At 49.2% G+C, this 27955-nt stretch overlaps 1 protein-coding gene across 1 annotated transcript in view; it reads right to left on the reverse strand.

Moving 5' to 3' along the window:
* Ablim1 (actin binding LIM protein 1) overlaps positions 1-27955 on the reverse strand; it is a 179790-nt gene that overhangs the window by 71760 nt on the left and 80075 nt on the right. The window contains exons 5-6 of the mRNA XM_051146851.1: positions 22577-22703; positions 20855-20948 (exon numbers count right to left, since the gene is read on the reverse strand). Of these exons, the coding sequence (XP_051002808.1) occupies positions 20855-20948; positions 22577-22703 (221 nt within the window). The remainder of the gene's footprint in view (positions 1-20854; positions 20949-22576; positions 22704-27955) is intronic.

Below are 27955 nucleotides of genomic sequence, written 5' to 3' on the forward strand. Positions count from 1 at the left end.
TTCAGTGCCCAGTACCCACCTCTAGCCCCAGCTCCAGAGAGATCTGATGCCCTGGCCCCAAAGGGCACCTGCACCCTCGTGCACATACCTACACAGACACAAATAACTAAAACCTTTTTAAGAATCACAAAAAAGGAACCAGGCGTGGTGGCATACTCCTTTAATACCAACACTCAGGAGGCAGAGGCAGGGGCCCAGCCTGGTCTACAAAGTTAGTTCCAGGACAGGCTGTTACATAGAAGAACACTCTGAAAAGAAGAGAAGAGAAGAGAAAAGGAAAGAAACAAACAACCCTCATAAAAATAAACAGAAACACCTTCCTACATGTGTGTTTGTGCAGAGAAAACAGGAGAAAGTAAAGACAGACAATGCATTCCATAGGGCGAAATATATGTGACCAAGCTCCATGGCTGCAAACACTTTGCAACCTGCCATCGGCATCGGAGACTGGACTCCGCAGGCATCTTACACCGCGACGGCAGATTGATGTACAAGTTCTGGCTGGCCCTCTCTTCTTCTCAGTAAAGCTCTACCAGGTGTGGCCATGCCCACTCACTTACAGGATAGTCCTGCTGCTTTGGCCCTAATGCGGCTGGCGTGCGTGACGAGGTGACAGAGAGTAAGGTCCAAAGGGTTTTCCAACGGCCCATCTCAGAAACCCAGGCTGCCCAGTCTCTCACGATTCTGTGCTATGCACCCACTCACTTATCTTACATTGCTTTGTTGACTTGTTTGTTTTCGAGACATGGTTTCCCTGTGCAAGCCAGCCTGGCCTCAGACTCACATTCTTTCTGCGCTACCCTCCAGTGCTGGGATTAGAGCCCAAATTGATGTGAGTTTGGATACAGCAAGACTCCAATTAGGCAATGGCTCTGCCTGAGGTGACAGTAAATAGCCATTCTTCAAGACTGACTATCTATCTATCTATCTATCTATCTATCTATCTATCTATCATGTATCTATCATCTTTCTGCTTTAAATTTTTTTGAGATTATAATTTAATTACATTTCTCCCTTACCTTTTCTTCTTCCACTTTCCATATGACCATCACCCCTGACACTTCTAATTTTGACCTCTTAAAAATTAATTGTTGCTGTATGCATAATATCGTGTGGACTTATGTATTCTCGAATATAACCTGTTCTGTTCATACAATGTCACTCGTACGTATGTTTTCATGGCACTGGACAACCAATTGGTGTGCTCTTTTTTCCCTGGGGAAGGCCGCCTCTCCAGCTCCCAGCTTTCCTCAGCTGTCCACAGTTCTCAGTGCCATTGAAGCCTCGTGGGCTCTTTCCTGTCCACTCTAGCATGGCCATTGCTGTCATCTTTGCTCCTGTTTGTGCAACCATGTTGGTGACACCTTATGAGTGTAGCTCCTGATGTTAGCCAGGGACGCTGTCACAGCAAGTGCCCTGATACTCTACAGGGCTTTCAAAGCAACTCTAGAAGCTGATTGGACGGTGACCTTGGACACCTGGGCCATCGCTGGGACTCTTCCTGGGAGCATATGAGAATTCAGATCGCTTTAAGATGGCAGAGTACGGGAAATAATGAGAAAGGGGAGCGTTCTTAAGTGAAGAGGCTTGAGCGAGAAGTTCTGCAGTGAGCCCCTCTCAGCACCCACAATATCCCGAGAGACTTTGGTGGGAATTGTGTGTATCTGTATAGTAACTAGGCAGGTCATTAAAGTGGGGAGCTGGGGAGGGAAGAGAGGGGAGGCCCTAAAGTGTCCTGAGGTCAGCACTGGCTCTCTGAGCCGTGAGCTGCCTTCGTGGCGGGCTCTTCGTTGAGCCATTTGTGTTTCCTGGGTCTTGGTGTTCTTGGCTTTCCGAAGGTCAGACTGCATTAAATCTGCAGCACTTCCCTGCTCTGGTCTTTCTACAGGTCCTGAGCAGGAACCACCTTGGACACAGAGATGCAGGTAAGGAAGCCAGTGTACGGGGTGGTACAATAGGTCTGGGAACAGACGCCACAGCCTTTTAATCTCTGATAGCCCAAGCTGGAGTAAATAAACTGAGACTGGGCAGGATCTCAAATATCAAATGACTCTGGCTTGGGTGGCAGGAGCAGACACCTGAACTCAGAAACCATTTCTAATGGCACCAAGGTCAGCTTGAGTACAGCTTACAGAGCGCTGCGAGCTAAAAGGGAAGCTTCACATCTGAATTTTTGGTTTTGTGGTACTAGGACCTAGTACATGCTAGGAAGGTGCTCTACCACTGAGCTACACACGCAACCCTGATTTTTTAACTCTTTACCACCACTTCTCAAATAGCATTTGGGTATGTGCACATCCTCCTGAATCCGCGCCCTACTCCGAGATGGCGAAAAGGAAGGAGAAGAGGATGAGATGTCAGGCCACAGAGCACTTTGCTTTCTCTCTGGTCCTGCCCGAGGCGGTGGCCCTTCTGAGCTCTTAGACAGCCATACCATCCTGGTGCTCACTCCCCCACCCAGGCACTCAGGAACCAGCTGGGTTCGTCCAGACCCTGGGTGGAACTTGCTAGTTGCCAAGGAGAGCACCTTGCTCTTGCTACCAAGGACTGGCCTGACAAAGCGGCTACCTCTGCTCCACTCAGGTGTTAGCAGATCCTGCTGTTAGACAGGAGACCTGTACCCCACAAGCCACCATGGCTGCCATCGCAAGCCTGAGAAACCAGTGAGCACATCTTCCCTGCTGAGGCCACTGGGTGGGCCGCAACAAAAAAGTGCCTATAATGTGTGCTCCTGTGTCCACTTGACAATGGAACACACCTGGCCACACGGATCACCAAGACTGGTCCAGGAAAGGCGGCACATGACAAGCCTGGGTTATACTAGACACAGAAGAACACCAACATGGCGATGCTTTTAGGCTGCTTATCACACCTGCATGAGGTGACTTTGATGAGCCCCTGTGACGAGACAAGCATCCTGGTGTGCTCTTACAATCTCAGCACTGAGGAAGCTGAGACAGGAGCTTGCTGGCTGCCCAGCCAGACTTAGTGGGCCCCAGGTCCTAGTGAGAGCGTGTACCTCCAAAAAACAAACAAACAAACAAACAAAAAAACAGTATGGATGATTCCTGAGGAAACGACCTCGAGGTTGAACTCTGAAACATGCACACACACACACACACACACACACACAGACACACACACACACACAGAGAGAGAGAGAGAGAGAGAGAGAGAGAGAGAGAGAGAGAGAGAGAGAGAACGAGCATGCTCAGTGAAGGGGATTCAAGTAATCTATAAATGTCAGTCTAAGAGGGTGACTTATGGCAGGCTAATTACTCATAGAAATGCCATTGGATTGTGCACACTTTATATTTATGACACTGTAGATAAATAATGTTTATTCACTTAAATCATAAATAAGAAGAAAGAAGAGACATTTTGGTTTTCACTTATTTAGCAAATGCATGAGAGATGGTTAAGTTAAGCCTGGGCCCTGACAAGTGTCACAGAAAGCCTACAGAATATGGGCTTGGAGGACAGAACTGCATCCAAACCCTGGCCCTGCCTCAGTTTACTTTTTGTTTTTACATGTCTACTTGTTTTATTTCATGTGCCACAATGTATGTATGGGAGACAGGACAACTTTAAGACGTTTGCTCTTTTCTACCATGTGGGTCCCAGGGATGCAATTACACCTGGTGTCAGGTGGCTTGGTGGCAGTTGGACCATTTCTTGCCAACCCTAGCTTACTTATTTGTGACAATAATCTTAATGAGGCATATCTAATTAAAAGTGAATTAATGAGGCAGGTGTGATGGCACACGCCTGTAATCCCAGCACTAGGGGATGCAGAGGCAGGCAGATCTCTGTGAGTTGGAGGTCAGCCTGGCCTACAAATCAAGTCCAGGACAGGCACGGCTTCACAGAGAAACCCTGTCTCCAACCAACCAACCAACCAACCAAGGGTGAATTAATGATTACAGGCATCATCACCCTTAATTAGATATTCCTGCCCTCAGGAACTTGACAGGGCAAAGACTGGTATGAGAACTAGTGCCTGCCATAGGAAGAAAAGCATCCAAAGACACACGTCCTGGGATGTCAGTGAGGAGGCAGAGGTGACACTCGCTAGGACTAAGGTCATCCTTGCCTCCTCCTCCTCTCTCATCCACCCATCTATCCAACCAAACGCACATCTAGTCATCCAAATGCCCGTTCACCCACTTGCTTTACCTCCGGTGCCATGGTGGCACCGATACCTGATTACCTTTTTCAGTAGGTAGTTGATAGCAAACATGACCCAAACAGGTAAGAATTTCAGATAATGGGAGGAAAGGGAGAAATAAAACAAGGTCAGGGGACAGAAGACAGCCTGGGGTCAGGGTTGAGATAGGGGTGTGCTGAGAGAGTGTTCCATGCAGGATGAAGGAGGCGCAAAAAGACCCAAGATGGGAACAGCAGGAGCCTGAGGGACAGAGAGCAGGGGCTAAGGGGCAGGAATAAAGGGGAGGGAGGGGAGGGGGAGGGAGGACAGAGGGGCAGGAATAAAGGAGGGGAGAGTGGGGAAGGGGGGGTGCAAAGGGGAGGAAGGGGGAGGGGGAGGGAGGACAGAGGGGCAGGAATAAAGGAGGGGGCAGTGGGGAAGGGGGGTGCAAAGGGGAGGGAGGGGGAGGGGGAGGGGGAGGGAGGACAGAGGGGCAGGAATAAAGGAGGGGGCAGTGGGGAAGGGGGGTGCAAAGGGGAGGGAGGGGGAGGGGGAGGGGGAGGGAGGACAGAGGGGCAGGAATAAAGGAGGGGGCAGTGGGGAAGGGGGGTGCAAAGTTGCCTGTAAGAACCAAGATAAGGGGCACAGATAGGGTTACATAACTCTGCAGTTTAGAGACAAAACAAGCCCAGCCAGGAAGACTTTCTTTCCCCTTAAGGTTTAGAATTCTTCGCACAGCACAAAGGAACCCTGGAACCCCACCCCCCACCCGCCGCCCCCTCTGAGATTTAGATGGCGTTATGTAAGCGCTGGTGTGTTTCATCCGGTGCCAGACGAGATACACTTGGCATCCGTCACTAGCTGCCAGAACAAAGCAGAAGGCTAGCCTTAAACTCTGCTAGAGGATGTCCTGAGCTTTGCCAAACACATTTCTCTATCTTTTCAAGTGTGTTTATTTGGACAAGGTATACGGATATAAGTGGAGGCGTGGCGGGGGGGGGGGGGTGCAAGGAGCCAGCTGCGTGAACTAAAACAATCGAAGAAAATTCCTACTTAGCAGTGAGGGGAGATGAGAGATCTCCAGCGTAAAGCGGGCATTTCCGTTCCAGCTCATCCTCAGGAGCCAACAAATGGCAAGGAGAGGCCACAGTCATCTCTGGAGGTGTGGGGAAGGGGATAGGGACTGGGGTGTGTGCCCGCCCCGGCCTGCTCCCAGCCTCTCTGGCTCCAGGCACAGGCAGATTTGAAGCCCAGGAAATCAAAATAAACCTTCTAGCTTTACTAGTTTGAAACTAGTTTAATTTTATTATTATTATTATTATTTTTTTTTTTTTTTGGTTTTTCAAGACAGGGTTTCTCTGTGTAGCCTTGTCCATCCTGGACTCACTTTGTAGACCAGGCTGGCCTTGAACTCACAGCGATCTGCCTGCCTCTGCCTCCCAAGTACTGGGATTAAAGGCATGCGCCACCACGCCCAGCGAAACTAGTTTAATTTTAAAGTTGCTTTTTAAAAAATATTTTTAATTATGTATACGTGTTCTCTCTCTCTCTCTCAACTTGTGTGTGTGTTTGTGTGTTTGTTTGTATGTGTGTGTGTTTGTGTGTATGTGTGTGTCCATGAAGGCCAGAAGAGATCACAGGGTCCTTGGGAGCTGGAGTTCTGGCCAGGTGTGACCCCCTGACCTGGGTGCTGCTAACTAAAACCTCTGGGAGAGGTGCAAATGCTGTCAACCACTGAGCCATCCATCGCCCCAGCCCCTTAAGTGAACCATAAGCCTGGAGTTCATGCAGCTGAGCAATAATATCACCAGCCTCGCACTGAGCTTTGCCTGCTGCACACAGTGCTTCTCCTCTCACCTACAGATAAAGAGGAGACAACAGTTGCTGATGTCACTTTTCAGTTGTGTCGCTTACATTCTCAGGCCTTTAGCTCAGTCTGTGACCTGAGGCAGGAGCCTCAGACATCTCCGCTTTCTTCACCTCTCACCACAGAATCTTCTCTCCCCACACATCCCAGGAAAGTTCTGAGTTCAGGTCATGGGCACACCTCCCATCTCAGTACTTGTCTCAGAATATGGGGAACCCGTAGCGAGGCCACCAGGATCCTCTCAGTCCTGAGACGCCACACCAAGACATGAGAGAAGGGCAGGGCCTGCAAGCTTCCTCAGGCTGACAGTTTTCTGAGGGGACATGAGGACTTGCCTCTGCCTAAGGTCCTCTGGGGTTCAGATGTTCCTCATCTCACAGAAGCCAGAGGCAGCGTTAGCCTGTGGGGCCTTCGATACCAGCGGAAATTCACTTTCTGGACCGTGTGAGTACGAGTTTATAAGCTTTCTTCCTTTCCAAATTCTATAACCCACAGACTCACTTCCTCTGCGCTGTTCAAAGCGCCTGTCAATCTCTTAAACAGAAACCCTGCCCACAACAGGACCAGCTAGTTCCTTTTGAAAAAACACACAGCTGGCAGATGAGAGTTCTGGAACAGTCGCTTAGGGCGGGATGTTTTGGCGCTGCAAACACGAATCAAAGAGCTAGAAAGGCCTGACAACCAGTCTCGCTGACCTTCCCCAAACCCACCCTCATCTCACCTGCCCTTTCTCTCCCAAAGCAAATTACAGAAACTAGACTTTCTTCTCTTGGCCAAAGGCCGCCATAAAATCTCTAGATATTGCTCTAACCTCCCCGCCTGTCTGCCTGTCTATGTGGGAGCTGGCCATAAAGACACCCTAAGGGGAAGTGCTGGGTCTCAGGAACAAAGGGTGTGCAAAGGCCAGGGCTCCTGGAATGGCCAGGTCTCAGCAGGTTCCCCTGTCTGCTCTCATTAGACCAGATGTTTGCCCTGTCACACTTACACACAGCTGTCCGTTCTCCACCACAACAAAACATTTAAAAGTGGAGTTTCCCTCAAGTCTTTGGCTGTTTGCTTTGAAACAGTCTGTGCCATATAAAACTTTAATTAAAAAAATTTGTGGTGGATTTTGTTACAGGAGTGTTAGCTGTGTGACTCATAATAAGGGACCAAGATTTCACTTCATGCCTTTTCCTGGCCTGGCACAGGCATCCAGCTTCCTGCAGGCCAAGCTCCTGGGTGGTCTTTCCAAGGGTCATCATCTGCTGAGCGCAACCGTGTTATATCCCCAGGACAAATGACCTAACACATTAAAGTTCATTGCACGTGTGGGCCTGAGGCCCAGTGAGTGTGTGTGTGTGTGGGATGGATGTTTCTAGAAGCACGCATGGCAATATGACACACTGGTGCCTCCAGGAAGAGGTAAATAAACTTATTTCTCAGTCAAAAGCAGAAATCTGATGATAATAATACCATGGCAGGGCAACCATATCACTAGAATGGGTTCCAGCAAACCAGCGTGGCCCAGTGCCTGTCCCGGCGTGACCTCTCCTGACTGGTCAGCTGCTCATGGGAATCACAGCTGCACCTTGCTCTTTGGAGAAACACCATAAAATGTGGCAAACACAACTTCTAAGGGTCGGCTAGTTCACAAGACTCTGAGTATATAGCTAGGAAATTTACAGCTACCATTGGGGCATGGGGGCTGTTCAAAACCAGTGAGATATAAGTGGGCAAGCCACCGGTTCAGATGTTCGGACCCGGGTTTATCTTTTGGCATGAACAAGCAGTAGCAGGTGCCAACTGGAGAAGAAACAAATACATGGACGAAAACTTCCCAGCCACTGACTTCCTTGTTACCTACGTAGTTCCTTGAAAAAACAAGGCTGGGCGTGGTGGCACACGCCTTTAATCCCAGCGCTAGGGAGGTGGATCAATGTAAATTTGAGGCCAGCCTGGTCTATAAACAGAGTTCCAGGACAACCAGGAGGCTACACAGAGAACTGGTCTCAGAAAAAAAAAACAACAAAAACCACTAGCGTTTGAGACCTCCTGGGACGGCAATAGGGAATCGGGGAGGGGGGGAGTTGGGGGATGAAAATATTCATTTTCAATTTCCAGAAGTAGAAAAACAACCACCCAAAACCAGACAAACAAATGAAAACCCCCAGGTTTGCCTAGACACACCCAACAGCCACATATCAAAACACCTTTATCTGCAGAATGAGTAAGCTGTGGACGATTCTTCGCACTGTGGAATGGGTCACTGTGTTTCCTCTCCGTTTTAAATAGTAGGTCCCAGGATACACTTCAGATATATATCTGACTATATAACCACAGCACTGACAAAATACCAGCCAGCCTTTGAGAGGAAGGGAGAAAGAGACATACACTGCCCCACCCCTCAAGACCTGACTGCAGGTAAAGGCCGGACAAACTCAACCCAAAATGATCAGGCTAAAACGTCTGACCAGAGACTTTCCTGAGACACTGCAGAATCCCTTCAGGTGCCGGCCACCTCTCCCCTCCCTCCCAACCTGACTTGCACTGAATCTCTGGGGGGGGGGGGGGCATCTCAGCTTGGCGCCTGTGCCCTGCTAGGAGCCTCTGGCAGTGTCTGGAGGCATCTGAAGTTGTGGCAGGGGAGGGAGGTGCTACTGTCACTGGGCAAGTACAGACCAAATCTGAAGTTAAACATCCTTTAGGACAGCCCCCAGCCTCAAAGGATGACTCCATCCAAAATATCAGCAGCACAAAGGCTGACAAGCCCTGTTCTGAAGGGCTCTGCAGGCAGAGGACGATGACAGGACCCAGGAGGCTTTGACTGCTAAGCCCTCACAGATAAGAGCCTGCAGAGCTGGTGGGAAAGCCCTTTGTGGCCTTGGTGCAACGTTCCTGTGGCTGTTAGATGACCCTCTGACACAGGGGTCAACTCGCTGACCCATGAAAATGCCTAGGCGACCGACTTAAGTCAGCTCCTCACAGCCTCCGTCCTCAGATCTACAAGAGACCTGGCTCTACCAAAGCCTTCCCAAAAGTAACTCACTCCTGTAAGCCTGGGGCGGCTGGAGACCCAAGCAGCCTTTTGGTCCATCACAGGATGGCAACAATGCTATTTTAATTAGTTATTTTTCATTCACTTGTCAGGACCTGTTTGGGTAATCTAAAGGCTTCCACATTCTCTTAGCATTCCTCGGCAGCCCCCGGGGTCCTGGCTCGGATTTCTTCCAAATCTCCGACCTCAGCCACCAGGAGCTCTCATCTAGTTCTACCACAGTCGGCAAAGCTTTCTCAGTTCTTCTACAGACTTCGCACAACACACTTTAAAACGTTTCCCTCCCCACACAAAAATACAATAAGCGTTCACATGTAACTGCGCGAACAGCTAGGCTTTTAGGGAAATTAGTTTTATTATAAAGACCGGTCCTCTCACTGCTCACCCAAGGGTGGTGAGAAGTCACACAGGAGGGCCTTTCCAAGCAGCAGCTGAAACAAATAAGAATACTATCCAAGTGTAGAGAGATGGCTCAGAGGTTAAGAGCACTGGCTGCTCTTCCAAAGGACCAGGGTTCAATTCCCAGCACCCACATGGCAGCTCACACCTGTCTGTGACTCCGTTTCTGGGGGATCCAATACACAGACAGACAGACAGACAGACAGACAAAACACCAACGCACATAAAATAAAAATTAAGGAAAAAAAGAACATTCTCCAGACATATTGATCTGCATTGGCAGGCATGGGGAAGTCACTAAGGAAAACTATCCACACATTACACTAGTGAGTCCAGCGGGTCCTACATCACCTTGACCACCAAGTACCCCACCGGGACTTACAGTCCTTTCTTCTCAAAAGCAAATTCCTCAGAGCTCTGAAGCCCAAAAGCACACACTCACAGACAGACAGACAGACAGACACAGGCACAGGCACATACGCACACAAACAAGCACTGGTTTTTCATTCTTGAGAGTAATCACACCCAACCACAGCTCCAGTTTTTAAAAAAGTCACTGCCCTCTGCTGCAGCCTGGCAGGACCTGCCTTGTCTGTCTAGATCTCTATCTATGAGAGATAGTCCACAGTTCAAAAGCATAGCATTAGCAAAAAAAAAAAAAAAAAAAAAGAATTTCAATAAAATGCTTTTTGGGATAATAGAATTAGTCTCTGTTGCTAGCCTGCTACTGGCATCCCGCAGATGTCTCAGTGGCTCCCAAGCTTGCCCACCAGAGATCTAACAACCGCCTCCAAGGCGAAGGACAACTTAGCAATGTGCACTTTACCTTGTGCCAGGGTTCCTGTGGGTTTGCTCCTGTTCCTCAGCTCTCCTGGGCAGAACAACTCTCTGGAAACGCCAGACCTCAGACAGGTAGACTGAGGCGCCTGCCTGCCTGCCTGGCTTACACACCCGGCTTCCTGAGAAGCTAGGCTGCAGCCACTCGCATCCCTCCAGAGACTCAAACAGGAAACGAGAGCAGTTGTGGCAAGCCCTGTCCTCTCAACGCCTCCTCTCCTCGCTTCACTGACTAAACACACCAGCAGCCACGACGGGCCAGTCCATGTTCCAGAAAAGGAGGGGGGGTACACATTCCTTTGTTAAGTGCAGGTAAGGAAGTACCATCTCTTCACAGTCGCTCACAGCTCAGTACCTTGTAAATCTGACAGAAATGGTCCTGGAGACTGGCCTTGAAAAAAGACTAGTGCTTTTAAGCGTCTTTTCTGCATTTGGGAAGAGGGAAAGGAGTGTGGCGGGCACAGCTTGCAAACAGCTCTCTTGTCCAAGTCGCTGCTTTCCAGACACATGTTACGCAAATTCAAAATAAAACCGAGTTCAATTTTGGATGCGTGCACTCAAAACTAAAGAACTCTGCAGTGCTGTCAATGGAAATTCTGCCTAAAGAGGTTCGTTTATCAGACTGGCTCAGCAGGTTATGTTTATACAATTTATGCTGTGTTTATAACTTTACATTGATTTATTTACTGTGTGTCACAGCCCTATGCTGTGTGTGTGTGTGTGTGTGTGTGTGTGTGTGTGTGTGTGTGTGTGTGTGTGTAGGGGTTCTGAATGCCTGCTGGGCACTCTGGGCATTTTATACATATTATCTCATTTTCAGCTAAAGCTTTCCTCAGACATCTCAGGTGAACCTGCAACAGAAAGTGGGGTCACTGGCTCCACTAACCAGAGCAATGTTGCTGGCTGCTGAATCCTGGTGAAGATGCTCTGAGGGAGGACCGGAGGTGGAGTCCATGGGCATAAATGCCTATGGGGCTCTCAAGCTAAGCGGTTTAAGGGATTTGCATTTCAAAGCACCATCCAGACTGTGAGCCACATTTAAAAGTGTTACCTATTTTACATGTATGCATGTTTGCCTGCCTGCATGTATGTGCAACACCTGCATGAAGGAGCCCAAGAGGAAAGTGTTGGTTCCTGGGAACTGGAGCAACAGACAGTTGTGAGCCACCACAGTGAGTGCTGGGAGCAGAGCCTGGGTCCTCTGGAAGAGCAGCTGGTACTCTTTTTGTTTGTTTTGTTTTTTGAGACAGGGTTTCTCTGTGTAGCCTTGGCTGTCCTGGGACTCGCTGTAGACCAGGCTGGCCTCAAACTCACAGTGATCTGCTTGCCTCTGAATCCTGAGTGCTGGGATTAAAGACTGTGCTCAGCCAGTTCTCTTAACTGCTAAGCTATCGCTCTACTCCCTAATGGTGCAACTGACTTCATCATATGTAGAGCAGGACAAGAGAAGGAACTGGCCTCCTTCCGCCATGCAGGCTTATTAAAGCTATTGGCCTTTACAGAATTTGTCCCTTCCTTTCAAAGTGCAAGAAATGAAAGCAATAAATCAACAAGTAAACAACAACAAAAACATCCCTTGAGGCCCAGGATGTCAGACACTGCTTCAGACAGCTCTCGCCTTATCTGATTTACGTAATTCTTATTAATTATCCCTGCCAGATAGCTGAGCGTGCTGGGACAGAGGATCAGCTCCCAGTGCAGCCAGTGGAATCAACTCTGGTGCGTGTGATCCCACAGCACCTGCCTCTTCCTCCTACCTCACCACTGACTGACACCAAGTCCCCAGGTTCCAGGTTCTGCCTTTAGGGGCGGCATTCCTGCATCTGCTCATCCCTGGTGGGCCAACGCTCTAACCATTATCCTCCTGGCTAGCTGGCCACCCACCACCAGGTCCATCTGCAGAAATTGGCACAACAGCCTCCACAGGGCAGGAGGCCACAGGGTCCAAGAAACCAGCACATTTGCGTGTGAAACAAAGAGGGAGGGAGCCTGCTCGTGCAAGGGAGGTGAGAGAAGAGGCCCGCATTCCCGTCAGGGACCAGGGGACCAAATGCTCCCTCCACACCTCACTCAGGGGAGCCTTCCTGGTGAGCGTTGATGGTGCAATTTTCTTTTCTTTCTTTCTTTCTTTCTTTCTTTCTTTCTTTCTTTCTTTCTTTTTCGAGACAAGGTTTCTCTGCGTAGCCTTGGCTGTCCTGGACTCACTTTGTAGACCAGGCTGGCCTCCAACTCACAGAGATCCACCTGCCTCTACCTCCCGAGTGCTGAGATTAAACGTGTGCGCCACCACTGCCCAGTTGATGGTGCAATCTGTCATAGCACATACATGCAACACACACAGAGACCAGAAAAAGCATCAGACTTCCCTGGAGTTCCAGACACTTGTGGGTCACTATGTGTGTGTGAACTGAACCTGAGTCTTCTGGAAGGGCAGCCAGTGCTCCTAACTGCAGAGCCAGCTCTCCATTCTACCTTTCCTCCCCATTTAGAGACAGTCTTCCATGTAGCGCCAGCTCCTGGAACTTTCTTGTATACCAGGCTGGCCTTGAACTCAGAGAGCTGCCTGCCTCTCTACCCAAAGTCCTGCAGTTAAAGTTGTGCATCAACATGCTGGCATCGAAATAACAGTTCATAAACTTAAAACCTAACTGAGTCAGATAAGAAAGTAGCACACTGTTTTACAATAAATGTAGCTGAAACCAAACAGTAAAATAAAATCATATGTTTAAGATCAAGGAAAAGCAAGGAAAATGTTGAATTGACTTAACTCTCCCAAGTTAAAAATCACTCTCAAATCCAAAACATCTTTTCAACTCAAGATAAATACAAATTCTTTTCAAATTGTCATTTCCGGATAAGGGAGCTCCTCCATTTGTTTTGACAGGAAATGGGGCGAGTTTTCCATAAATATCAAATCTTTACTGCTGTGAACAGTCTTTCGTTGCCCTGGCAACACATTTCCGCCAATGGGAATGCCAGAGAGAGGGAGGGAGTGGCTTGGGGTGGGGGTCAGGCACGCTTTCCTCAAGCCATGTGGAACTCCAAGTGGGGCAATCCCCACTGTTCAGAATGGGAGGGGTTAAGTTATTCTTTGCAAACAGAGTGTCACAACGAACACATCACAGGCCCTCCCTGTGTACAACGTAAACTCAAGGTCACTTTCCATCCAAGACTTCACATCAGTCGACGTCCCTCTAGGACCAAGGGCCCAGGTGCAAGTAGTGGCAAAGAGTCGATGCAGGAAAGAACCAAAGTTTAACTTCCCACAGTGAGAAAGAACCTAACAGGGATGGCAGCAAGCCTGAGCCAGCCTGGGCTACAAGCGAAGACCATGGCGATGATGACGATAATGAGGATGAGGACAATAATGACGACAATGGCAACACCGACCCGACTGCTGATTTTCCTGTCCTTACCCAGTTAAAGTGTGAGAGACCGGCGGAGAGGAAAGAGGTGGAACACAGGAACCTAAGATGGCCACTCTGTGGTGTGTGTACGTGTGTGTTTGTGCAGTGTGTGTGTGTGTTATGTGTGTGTGTCTATGTCCTTTTAAAATTCCAGAGTCATTTATACACACAGAATAACTGTGTATCTCACAGCCTTGCGAAGGGAGCAGGTGTGTTCGCTTATACACATGCATATGCATACATTCAAGTTGAGGTGCAAATTAGGTATCATAAAATTCACATTATTAAAACAGACACCTCAGCATTTTGTAATATATTAGAAATATTGTGCAACTATCACCATTGTCTAGTTCTGGGATGTTTTCATCACTCCTCCCTGAACTAAAAAACCGGTCACTCCCGATTCCCTTCTCCTCTCAGTCCCTGGAGACCATTCTCTTACTTCCTGGCTCTGTGCATTTACCCAGTCTATATATTTCACACAAGCTGAATCATAGGACCCATTATCTTTTGTGACTTGCTTCTTTCCTATAATTTTGAGTGTTTTCAAGTATCATCCATGTTGTAGCATGAATCAACATTTCACTCTTTTACATGGCAAGGTAATATTCCATTACGTGGATATACCACTGTTTGCTTAACCCATCTACAAGGAGACCATTTCAAGCCAGGTGTGGTAGTATAGGAGTCTCCTACGGTCTCACTTATTCATGTAGTCGAGGTGAACACACTGCTTGAGTCCTGCAGTTCAAATCCATCTTGGGCAACTTAGCAAGACCCCCATCTCCAGAATAGAACAAAAATAGGAAACCATTTGTCTAGCTCTAGTCATCCATCAATAGTCTGGAATGAGGAAACATGACCAGTGAGTGTCCCTACTTTCGCCTTGCTTCACGAGAGCTTCCAGAATACCCGTGGCTCTGGGAAGAGTCCCAGGCTAGAGCTCTGTGAAGAAACTGAGCCCTTGGTCTGGCGACAGTGTTACTCATTGGCAATACTCTGAGGGCCCTGCCAAGTGTCTGGGTTGCCTGCAGCTGAGTAACAAACCCGAGACACCCTTAAGTCTGACTCCACAGAAAAGCAACGGACCCTGAGCAAGGGCGTCAGCGGCACCATAGCTGGTAAAACCAACCAAGCGACAAAGCAGCAAATGTTTGACTCCAGAACAGGTGTAATGGGACGGCTACTGAGACAGGCTTCTCGCTCATCGGGAGCCGTACATTTCGTCCTCCAGCAAGCTTCAAGCCCAGTTATCTGACTGTGGATGGCTGTGCACAAACATGCACACGCTCCCATGTGTCCCCACCTTCTGAGAATCAAGAGACCTGTTTTCTAATTTCAGTCTGTTGCTAATTAGTTCCAGATTTCCCAGCACTGGGTAGCTTCTTCTATAAATGCAGGTCAGTGGTGGAGGCCTTTACCACTTTACAGGGCCTGCTGTGAGAATTAAATATTTATGTGATCATTTGCAAATAGTAAAACGTGTTACACAAGGTCAGGACACTGTGCTAGCTCAAGATCCCCTGGGGCATGGAACACCCAGCCACACAACAGAGGGGCTTGATCCTTTCCCCTTCCCCAATTCTCAAAAAGATTTAAGCTCTTTAAACATTAAAGAAAAAAAAAAAAAAAAAAAAAAAAAAAAAAAAAAAAAAAAAAAAAAAAAAAAGAAAGAAAGAAAGAAAGAAAAGAAAAGAAAAAGAAAAAAGCCAAATTGGTGTGAAGACTGAAAAGGCAGGGTACCATTTGCTGTGCATTGCACGGACTGTTGCTCTGGCTCTGCACTTGTGATACAGACAGAACATGACAGGAGGGGTTTGGCACTTTACACTGTTTTTGGCAAATCTTTTTGTTTTGTTTGTTCATTTGTTTGTTTGTTTTTCGAGACAGGGTTTCTCTGAGTAGCCCTGGCTGTCCTGGACTCATTTTTTAGACCAGGCTGGCCTGGAACTCAAAGAGATCCACCTGCCTCTGCCTCCCGGGAGTGCTGGGATTAAAGTGTGAACCACCATGCCTGGCTGTTTTCTGCAGACTTTGAAGACAACCAGACCTGTGGTGTACACGATGTAGGGCAATGTATGCATCTCTTCCCAGAGACAGGCCAGTGCAAAACAAGAGCAACTCACAGCGTTGGTGTGACAAAACACGCCTCCAACACAGGACAAAGTTCCTTAACATTCTAATGTGGCTTAGTGTGCATTTGCACACACACACACACACACACACACACACACACACACACTCCCCACTTTGTGAAAAAGCAGATATTTTAATCAGTCAAAAAGCCAGACCAAAAGAATCTACTGGTTTTTAATTTCTTGGAGAATCTGGGGGAAGGATTTCAGTGAATCGTGTTGTGATTCCAATTCCTCCACACCAGGAGTTGAGCAGACGTGGGTGTATGTGTGCGCATGAGGGGTGGGGGAGCGGGATTAAAGCACACATAAACACATCCAAGGTAACAGCAACGGAGGACATGGTCCTGCGGGCTTCTATAGCGGGGAGGAAGTCTCTAATGGTGTCTTGTTAGGCCAGGTTCTTTAGTAGCTGTTACAGGTAGCAGCACACAGTCCCCAGGATCACCCCAAGGAAACAGGCCTCACCACACATTCTGGAAAGACCAGATTCAGGCAGCAGGTGTTGGCTGCTGGGAGGAGGAAAGGAGGGCATGTGTGACCTAACAAGGACAGCAAGACTGCTTCCCAGCCCTGTGGTGAGAACCAGGACACAGCTTCTGCCTAGCTCCTTCCAGAAGGGATGGAAGAACATGCTGGGGCAGCAGCCTCCAGGGGCCTCCTTAGGGAAGGCACCTAGGTAGGGGAAACAATGGCTGGGGCCAGAGTGAGCAGTGACACAATCTCCCTGGGGTAGTGGGTGGACAGCCCCAGAGATGAGGGAGCCCAGGGGTGAGGGAGGACACACAGGACAAGCCCTTTCCAGTTGCTCTTCAGACTTTGCTTACAGTTTGCAGGAAGGAGGGCAGGGGGCATCCACCAAAGATGACTGAGCTCTGTAGCCAAGGGAAGTCCCAGGCCCAGTAGCACCCATAACTGAGACCTGGCTGCCTTGCAGCTTCCAAGCAGGGGTGTGGGCAGACAGGGAAACGGGGAGAAGAAGCAGGAGAGGTTGGTTCCAAGGACAGGTCAAAGAAGGAACCGGAGGTAGGAGGTGATCCGTAAACCTTAGTATTTCACTCTAATTTGCTCCTGGACTGTTAATTAAGAGGCAAGCGTGACAATCTTCAGAACGCTTTGTGGATTTATAGGTCAATTAGTAAACACTTTAGGGAACTGTTACATTTTATTCACGTGTGTGTGTGTGTGTGTGTGTGTGTGTGTGTGTGTGGGGGAGAGAGAGAGAGAGATGGAGGGGCATGTGTGAGAGCCACAGTGAGCATGCATGTCAAGGTTCTCTTTCCACTGCATGGGTCCCGTACATCCATCTCAGGCCATCAGCCTCAGCACCAGGCACCTTTACCCACGGAGCCATCTCAGCCCTAGTGAAATACTTTTAAAGACTTTACAACAGATCGTCCCCAAAGACGATGTCACCACGGAAAGGAGTACAGGAAGTAAGTGACCATAAAGAAAAGTATGACACAAGTATGTGTGCATGTGCTGGGGGTGACAGGCCAGTCTCCTGTCGGCATCTTCAGTCAAAATGAGTCCCAGGCTCCTGACCCCTGAGATTCAGAAAGCCTTGGAAAACTCAGCTGGGACGCACATGGGCACTGGAGTCAAGCATCCACATCTCAGGTTTTCCTGCATATTTTCAATGATCTCCATTAATGAAAGGAGAGATGAGGTGAAGGATGCTGAGAGGCTTCTCCAGGGTCCTCAGAGGGTGACTCCAGAGCCACGAGAGAGTCCCTAGGTTCCCTGTTACCTTTCTCATTAGGCCACCTGGTCTCCACTTACCCCTCCCCTCAGGCTGAGGAAATGTGTGTGGGTTACAACGCTGGGGGGTGGGATGGGCAGACAGTGCTCAGTTAGGGCAATGCTTCTAGGACCCACGACCCCAGCAGCACACGAACTAGGCATGCTGATCCACTCCTGTAATCCCAGCATGCAACAGTTCAAGGTCATCCTCAGCTACGCAGGAAGCTCCAGTTAGAGCCTGTCCCAAACAACCTTTAAAAACTCAAAAAGAAAGGACCCGCGGGAGGGCAGGATGTCATTCTGAAGGCTACATGCATGCCCTGCGTCTGTGAGAGGAAGACAATGCCAAGGAGGCTGGAGATCACCAGGAAATGTGAGAGAACCAACAGGAGACACAGCTGTGCCTGGACCTGCTGTTTGGGGGCCCTTCTCTCTTCAAAGAGCCCTTGGGTGCATGGTGGTACCTTTTGGGGAACCATGTACTGGGGCCTCAGCTCCCCTCCAATGTTTATAGTCTTTCACGCTGATACTTGGGTGGTCTCTGTGTTTTCTAGAATGGAACAAGCAAAAGACAGCTCCACCGCGAGTCCTCAGGGCTGGGAACATTGACTTCTTTGGAAACTGTCTTTAGAGATGTGATCAAGGCAAGGGTCTAGAGGAGGCTGTTTGAGAGATGGACATGGTCTTACAGAAAATGAGAAATGCCGGCTTTGGAGGAAACTGGGAGGGCAGCTGGCCGAGGGGAGTGATTCTGAAAGTGCACCTGGGCTAAGGCAGCCTCAAGCTAAGGTATTCTAAGAGGCTGGAGATGGAAGAGGATGTTCATTCCTCCAGCATTTGAGAGAGCAATGGCCTGGATGATACATTGTTACAAACGTCTAGACTCTAAAACGGAGATAATTAATTGTTTTAAGTGACCACTATTGCAATTCATGCAGAAAATAAACCCACTGACACATGGATAAAAGTGAATTTAAAACAGAAAGACAAGGTTTGTACTGCCCTTAGAATGGTTCAGCAATAGGCCCCGGGAATTAGGCATGGGGGTGGGGCACTGAGCCTGGCCCTGCTTTCTCCTGACAACCAAGCCCAGCTGAGTCACAAGCTGTCACATGCCTTGTGCTAACCCCTGTGGACATTTTTCTGGGTCACACACCCATCTGCAGAGAACAGAGCCTGTTGGGCGGACCCCTAATCTAAGCTGAATGTGCAAACTACGCCCAGGCTGCCTGATGCTGGAGGCTTTGCGTGGAATGTCTCCAAGCCCTAAATTCATCCACCCACGACTGACACCTGAGCCCAAATTGTGACAAGGTCCTTGGCAGTCTCTGTGACTCCAGCTTGAGAGAGGAAACATGGAAGGACCAGCACGTCCTCAAAATGGCCTGTTCTGGTTTGCGACTGTATCTTATAGATTCCTGCCCCCAGCTGTTGACGTAAATGTAAACACACACACACACACACACACACACACACACACACACACACACACACACACACGCGTGCATGCACAAGCACCTTTCCCCTCCCAGCTCCTTTGGGGAACATATTTCCATGTGCAGACTGCAAAAATGGTTGATGAAACACATGACCTTAAACTTGGGTACCTAGTTGCTCATCTTCTCGCCTCTTTTCCTTACAGTACCCTCACACCCTTCCTGGCTTTTTAAATTTTAGATTCAAGGCAACATTCACGTAGTCTAAAATGCATCGTTTTAAAACCAACAATCCAGAGGCACTTAGTGAATTTTCAATGCCACGTACCTTCTACCTAGTTCCAAAGCATTTGCTAAATGGAAATTGCCCCATAATCGGTCACCATCACTTTCCCCCTGGCAAACACCAGTCTGTGGCCTTTTGTGATGGGCTCCTCCTTGTCTGGGTGGTCTGATCACAACCCTCGCTGTCTGTCATCTGCCATCCTTCACTTATGGCTTGTCTGTGCAGCAGCGCGTATTATTGCTTCCATGAAGGCTACATAGTAACCCATTTTCTTCATTCAGGCATCTGCTGGAGCATAACTGAGTTACTTCCTTCTCCATCTGCTGTCAGCAGTATGGCAGGGAATGTGTGTGCACAGGTGCTTGAATACTGCCACTTACTCTTTCCACAGCACCCCGACCCCATCCTATGACCCTGTAGCTACCAATCATCAAAGCCTTCCCACGTCTCTTGGCAAAGCTCAGGCTTCTGAATGTGATCCTAGCGGGATCCCCGCTGCCGCCATTTCTCCAGCACGGCGCCCCACAGCATGCTCATTTTCTGTCCTTGCGTGTCCTGTGTCCTTGCCCACAAGTTCCTGCATGTATGTGATCCTCTGTACGACAGAGCTTTCTTCCTCAGACTACCCAGATATGGCACCCTCTGCCTTGTATCCTCAGAACTGGTCCATGAAGTCCACTCTGATTCAGGGGAAGAGCTTGTAATGGAACTTGCAATGTCCCCCCCGCGGCACCCGCCCCAATGGCCCAGAAGCACCGAGGTAAGGATTCCCAGGATCCACATCCCTAAAACACACTGCACTGGCCATGGGGAATCAGCCCCCACCCTCACCCCACCCCCACCCCCTACGGGAGCACCATGATGGGCTGGCTGGTCCTGGACTAAAGCTGCTGGGATTCCTGGCTCTGCCTGCACATAATCGCCACCTGGGGAGAGGAAGGTGCTTGTGCGTGTGTGCATTTGTGTACTGTCACTCTCCCTCCAGCTTGATGATAAGCCTGTGAGAAACAGGCTTTTCTCTGAGCTTTGTTCCCAGAATTCCTTGCTGCAACCTCTCTCACCCAAGAGGAGTTAGCTAGGCCTTGAGGGTAGCTGCTAAGAAGGCAGAAGCAAAGCCCTGGCTGGAAGCAGTCAGTCACACCTGAATCTGACAAGCCACAGGTTCTCTGAGTCACCGCGGATGTGGCTTTCTAAGGGCAGGGGAGACACCGCCTTCACCTTGCGCCTCTCTTCCTTTCTCAGCGCTGACTCTGAGCCTCTGGGGTCTACACAGGCAAAGACACACACACACACACACACACACACACACACACACACACACACACACACACACGCAACACAGGAGAACAGAGAGTCTGACGCCAGATTATTTCTAAGAAAAAAAGTCTGCTTAACTCCCAGGGAAGTCAATTTTTTTCCTCCCTTTGACTCAACCCTAGGCAGTTGGTCAACAGTCACCTGCAGCTGCCTTCCTTCCTCAGGAGGAGAAGTGAGGGGGGGGCGGCGTGAGGACCTTTGAGGACAATGGCAGCCATCTGAGGGGGGCCCTCTGTCACTTACCTCCAGGACTTTTCCTGTGATAAACTGGTGACAGGCTTCACACTTCACCCCAAAGAGCCCCTGGTAGTCCTTCTCACAGTATGGGGAGCCATCCCTGAAAGACAAAGCTGCATTCAGGTCTTGGGAAAACACCAAAGCCACAAACGGCCACAAAGTTACTGCGGCCACTTCCTTGGGAGTCACAGAGCTAAGGAGGAGAAATCTCTGGATTGCTCCTCTCTTGGCAGCCCAAATAACCCTCATATGAGCCGAGGGCTCCTCTATGCCTGAGAGGCCCAGGGTGCCTTACCTCCCTTCCCACACCATCTTCATGTGTGCACAGGCCCACAGCCTCACACATCACCTCAGCAGCTCAGGTCCCCCTGGCTCTGAGCGTTTAGAACATGTTTTAGCTCCACAGCAGGCATTTACCTCAGAGCACAGCCACGTCTCCAGTTCCCAAGTGTTAGTATGCAGAGTCACACTGCTTGTTACCCAGTCTTCAGTGTCACTTGAGAGCCAGACACTTATCCTGCCTCTGGCTGCCCCTCACAGCCACGGGCAGAGATCTTTACTCTTTTACAGGAGACCTTCAGCTTGACCCCAGGCATGCTCTGAAACTATTTCTGGGCTGTGGGAGCTAAGCCACCTTTCCAATTATTTCATGGATTTATTTATAAAATTACTTTTATTAACTATATTGAATGAATGATTTAATAAAGTTGGATAGCTCTTGGTTTTGACCTTTGAGACAGGGTCGTATGTAGCCAGGCTAGCCTCCAACTCTCTAAGAAGCCAAAGCCATCAGAGCTCAATGCTTCCCGGTGTTAGTTACCGCCACACCCTGTTTCAGATGGGATTAGCTCAAACCCAGGGTGCTATGCGTGACAGACAGCAAGTCCTCTACCAGCCGAACTGCATCTCCAGTCGGTTTTGGAGACCCGACCCAGGCCTGTGCTCTCTGGGGTGCTCTCTCACCAAGCTATATCCTTACCCCTTGGTTGGGGAGATTTTCAAAAGTCATAAAAAGATGTAGGGTGGCACATTCTTCCTCATTACCAGAGCACATTTTTAAAAAATGAGCCGGGTGGTGGTGGTGGCGCACGCCTTTAATCCTAGCAATTGGGAGGCAGAGGCAGGTGGATCACTGCGAGTTCAAGGCCAGCCTGGTCTATAAAGTGAGTCCAGGATAGTCAAGGCTACACAGAGAAACCCTGTCTCTAAAACCCAAACCAAACCAAACCAAATCAAACCAAAAAATCATGTGAAAACCCCACCAAAACCCCACAGATTTGTGTAACTCTAGTTAACCCCGCACTAGCACTCTCTGATTCCAACATGAACCTTCACCCTGACAGGCTGTTCTGTGGCTCTGGTCCTCCTGGGCTCAGAGCCTAGATCCCATGTGTTTGGGGAGGGAGGTGGATATCTAAAGCCCTGGAGAAGAAAACCTTGCTTGTTAGCTTCACATAGAAAACAAAAAGAGCAAAGGGGAAATGCCTAGTTGCGGAATTGACTACAAAGCACAGTTTACCAGCCTTGTTAATCATTAAATCAGGTCTCAATTAATAGTCCATGAAGTTCACAGCACGGCAAAGGCAGAATAATGAAACTATTTCAACAAATTTTATAGCAAAGAATTCATACTAATGCAACATGGGAATGTTCTTGGGCATGTTTGAGGGACGAGGGCATCTCCCTGAAAGCAGAGCCGGTACCCACACTCCCCTGGCCCAGACTTACTTGCTGATGTATTCGCCGGTGAGGACCTTCCCGCAGGACTTGCACTTGAAGCAGCCCAAATGCCACTGCTTGTCCAGGGCCAGCAGTGCCTGCCCGTTCTTAATGTCCCTTCCACAGCCAGCACAGTCTGAAGGAAAACAGCAGCCCACGGTTACTGCCATCGCCCTCGCAGAGCCCAGAGAGGAGCGATGCCCTCACCCCACAGCGCAGCCAGCTCTCCTAGTCACTCTGCCTTTAAGTGTGGCTTCATTTCCCTGTATAAAATCTTCCCCAGCAAACCCCCCAGGACCTGTCCTCACGTGGCTCGACAGCTGCTCAAACCTCAGTGGATCTCATCAGGTGAATCTCCTTCACCCTTAGCTCCTCGAAGCCAGGTACCCTTTGGGGTCCATTTGGTCTTGAGACCATTTAATTATAGTGTCTTGGCTAGGGTATTAGGAAAGGCTTTTATTTAATTGAGGGCACGTGTGAGTCAGCTAAGCGCATGGCGCCGGGAGCCCTGCTCATCTGTGTGTGTGTGTGTGTGTGTGTGTGTGTGTGTGTGTGTGTGTGTGTGTGCGCGCGCGCGCGCGCGCGAGGCTCCCTGAGCCCTGCTCATCAATCTCATGCTGGTAATGGAATTTTACTTCCTACCTAAGCCAGCCTTTCGACTACTGATTAAATGACTTAATTCCTTAGCTTTCATCCGTCCTCGGCAGATTCTGGAAGGCCCATCTGTCAGTTACTTGTCTTGCTGCTGTAACAAAAAGCCTGGCAAGTGCAGCTTATGGAAGGAAGCAAGGCTTCATCTTAGGACACAGTGGCGGCTGCTCACAACACGCTGCAGTTAGGCAGCAGAGAGATACCAACGCTGGTGTTCAGCTCACTGTATCTTCTCTTATGTTCCTATGTCAGTCTATCCAGTCTAGAAAAGTCTCGCAGCCATGCCCCTGTGGATTCGAGATCCTGTCAGCTGTCAGTCAGCTGCAGGCGCCACAGGATGGTGGAGTGTGTGCATTGGAATCTGTTGATTTGGCCCTGCACCTGGACGCTGCCACTCTCAGAAATGGCTCTTTAATAATACTCGCTGTTACTAAAGTGGCCGCCATTGTGTGGATTATTTCGCACTCCGCCATGTTAGGGAAGTGGAACACACACGTGTTAGTTCATACACAGGGAGAAGGGAAGAGTTATTTGAAATCTAACATCAGCCGGGGCTCAGTGGCCCACACCTGTGATTCCAGCACTCTGGGAGGCAGAGGCAGGCGGATCTTTGTGAGTTCGAAGGCAGCCTGGTCTACAGAGTGAGTTCCACGACAGCCAAGGCTACACAGAGAAAAACCTGTCTCAGGGGTGGGGTGGGGGGTAGGGTGGGGTGGAGGAGTCAAAAGTAAAAAAGAAAAAGAGAAGAAAAGTAACATCAAAATCTACACACACTCAAAATCCATGTGTCTGAGAAAGCAGGGCAAGGCCACATATAAGACAGACAGGGTTCCCACTACACAGAGTGAAGGCGCAGCCCCCTCTTGTGACCACACCTGTCACTGTGCCCTTGGCAAGGGCCCTTTCAGACCAGCTTCCCTGATTCTCCCAGACCCCATCTCCAACCTCACTCCCTGGAGTGACCCCCAACCCTGAACACACCCTGAATCCACCCAGAGGTGGCTCTGGTGCCTCCTGCTTCAGCAGCTTAACTGATCCTGTTTCTTTGACCGTGGGCGTTTCTGGGTGTCTTGACCAGCACGTATTAACATGGGTTTAGACACAATAATTCATGTTCAAAATCTTACTATACAAATACATTTGCAAAACCCCCTCCTGTGTGTGTGTGTGTGTGTGTGTGTGTGTGTGTGTGTGTGTGTGTGTGTGTTGCAGAAAGGGGTGTGCATGTTCCACTCCTGGAATAGAATGCGTCTGGAGAAAACCATAAGATTCTTAAGAAACTGCCCCCTTGGAGCAAGGCTTTACTTGTCCCCTCACGAGATCTGTGTTGTTTGATTTCCTTAACCACTAGAATGTGAAAAATTAAAAATATGTATCCATAAAGATAAAAATTTAAGTTCTGAATACTAGAATTAGAGTTTCCTTAAAAAAAAAAAAAAGATGTATTTACTTCTGTGTATGTGTGCACCTGGCTGAGTTTCCGTCTATCATAGGTGTGCAAGTTCAGGTAGAGGCCAGAGAGCATGGCATCTGTGGACCTGGAGTTGCACATGGTCTCAGATGGGTGCTGGGAACCAAACCTGGCTCCTTTGCAAGAGCAGTAAGTGTTTTTAACTCCTGAGCCATCTCTCCATTCTAAACTGTGTGAGTATGAAGATGGTTCTAAAATAATAAGAAGTGTTTTACCAAATGCCCAATATGTCATCAAAAACATTGCCCTTAAATCTTATATCTGATAATATTCTAAGAAGATAAAAATGAACAGTCACAGTATTTATTTTAAAACATAGTCTTCGGGCTGGAGAGATGGCTCAGAGGTTAAGAACACTGACAGCTCTCCCAAAGATCATGAGTTCAATTCCCAGCGACCACATGGTGGCTCACAACCATCTGTGAGATCTGGTGCCTTTTTCTGGCTGGCAGGCAGAACACTGTATATGTAATAAATAAATCTAAACAAACAAAAACAAAACCAACCAAACAAACAACCCCCCTCCCACACACATATACAGTCTTCGAATGGTAGAAACACAGTATTGTGACTGAGACAAATGAACAGTTTTAAAAAGCAATAGGGGCTGGAGAGACGGCTCAGTCAGCAAGATGGCTGACATGTTAACATTAGGTCAGCACCCGTGCAGAGCCCAGGGTGGGTGGTGTCTGTCTATGACCCTGGCTAGGGGACAGGGAAGCAGGCAGCCGATCCCAGGATGGCCAGCTGGTCCCTCTCACTGGTGAGCGAGCTCCTGGCTCAGTTAGAGATCCTGGCTCAGAAAATACGTATTTGAGAGCTATGGACAAAGACACCTGACATTGACATCTGGTGTTCCTACACACACACACACACACACACACACACACTTGCACACATACCCACCAACCACACACTACAGCTTCCCCCATCTCCAAAAGGAATATACTGTTTTTAGAGAAGTTTCGAGGTCACAGGAAACTGAGAGAGTGCAGAGGACAGTCGCCATTTCTCCATTGCAGCATGCTCAGCCCCCACCACGCGCGCGCGACCGTCAGCACCCCCAGCTGATCTGGACTCGGAAGGCTTAAAATGGCATCAAGGATTATAGTATCGCACTGAATAGTGGAATAACTTCAACAGTCTAAGAACTCTGGGCCCTGCCTCTTCGCCCCTCCTTTATCCCACGCCCTGGAAACCTCTGAACGTTTTCTACTGTCTTCATAGTTTACGTCCTTTCTCAACGCAATGGGAACTTTAATTCAAGTTGAACTGAAATTTCCCTTTTTTTCTAATAATGACCAGTAGGTGGCAGCAACGGATTGAAGAAGGACAAAGGGGACTTTTCTGTTCTACAGATGGAGGTGGATGGACTTAGAGAGGCTGCCAGGGTTGCTGGTGGTTCACTGCAGGAAGCAGACCTAAGGAGATGGGTACTTGAGGCCGGCCCAGGCTGTGGAGTCAGGAAGACTTGGGCTCCTGAGCACCTTGGAACCCTCATATCCTCATCTGGGGGTGTAATTATAACAGCAGCCACTTGCTAGGCTGCCTTCAAGGTTCTCTGCATAAGACCTGGACAGGCAAACCACTCAGTGGCCCCTCCTTTCTTGGTTAGGGGCCAGGGCTAAGACTAACCCCTGAGTTTCTTCCTTTTTCTTTCTTTCAAAACCATTTATGTGTTTGTTTCCATTGGTGCTCTGCCTGCATATGTAAGGAAGTCAGATCCCCCGGAACAGGACTTACAGACAGCTGTGAGCTGCCATGTAGGTGCTGGGAATCGAACCCGCACCAGCTGGCTTGAGTACTCTGGTATATTCCATAGCAACAACCCACCAGTCTCTGGCCAAAGCCACAGACTTGATGCGCTTAACTGCTAAGCCATCTCTCCAGCCCCTAAGCCCTGGGTCCCTGATCTCTGCTTGCTCTTGCTCTGTCCTGATTCCCCACCCCCACCCCCTAGTACCCACATACGTGTCACAGAGCCCTGAAAGAACTAACTACACAACCTGGGAAAAGGCGACACTCCAGTCACCTGCCTGAGGGCTGCAACACAGGCAGGGCTGTGCCCACCAGCTGCCATTTTGCCTTCAGTTATGAGAGTCTGGGTGCCCTCTGCTCTCACAGATGGTGCCTAGAGCATTGGGACCCAGCATGCCCCACCCAGTGCTGCCCCCCCCAAACAGAACAGGTGATCCAGTTTCCTGAACCCAGAGAGTGAGCGAGAATGTGTGTGAAGGAAAGCAAAGAGTTAAGCTTCCTTCAGGCCAAGCCTGGAGACACACATCAAACAAACCTAACAGAGGTGTCTCCTAGGTGTGACAATATCAAGTCCTCTGGAAGAGCAGCCATAGTAACGCCCCACACTTGAGTATTCTGGTATTTTCCATAGCAAAACCCCACTGCTCTCTGACTAAAGTGATTTGAGCCTGACATCAGGAGTTGGAAATGGACAAGGAGCAGAGCAAGGTCTGTGCTGGGTCACTTTCTTCTTCCTGCTCAAGCCAACGAGGCTCTTCAGTGAAGAACAGCATGTCCTACTTGTCAGCTTCCTGCCTTTTCATCAGTCGCGAAAATTGTTTCCACATCGCTGAAGCAACTAATGATAAACACAGAACCTTGGTTCTGGGTGCCAGGATGACTGTCAAAGTCAGAAATAGGTGAATGCCATGTAGCATCAAGGAAGTAAAGCCCACTGGCAACTCGTCAAAGGACAAGGACCAGATAGGAAAAGACCCTCCACTCCCGACAGCAGGAGGCACAGCGGGCGAGGGTCTGGCTGTTAACAAGTCCACAGCTAGCTCCATTTTTGTATCATTCTCTTCAAAGGCAATGGAGGCCCTCAGCAGTGGCGACCCTGCTAGTTAGCCTTCATTCTTCCGGCAAAGTTTCACAAACACCTGGGCTTCAGAAGGATTTAAGTCGGCAGGAAGGATGTGTGAGTCTGTTCAGAGGCTTCCCCCCCCCCCCCCCCCCCCCCCCCACATCCCGGACCTACTGCTTTCTACATGCCTAGAGCCACTCGGGAAGGTGGGGCCTGCATCCAGAGCCCTCTAAGATGACCAGGACCCCTTCCCACAGCTTCACAACTTTTTTCTGAAATGGGTCAGTGCTGAGCACAATGATGGTAAAGCCTTGCAAAGATGGGTCCTGAGAGCATCCCTGTAGGGCTTTTTAGTGATTGTAAAATCTACTCTTGCCTACTTACTGCTGGATCAGAAACCAATTTGTACATGGTAATTCTGTATCCTGCTTCGCTGCTGAATGTG

The sequence above is a fragment of the Acomys russatus genome, chromosome 5 (genome assembly GCF_903995435.1).
Source record: "Acomys russatus chromosome 5, mAcoRus1.1, whole genome shotgun sequence".
Lineage (NCBI taxonomy): Eukaryota > Metazoa > Chordata > Mammalia > Rodentia > Muridae > Acomys > Acomys russatus.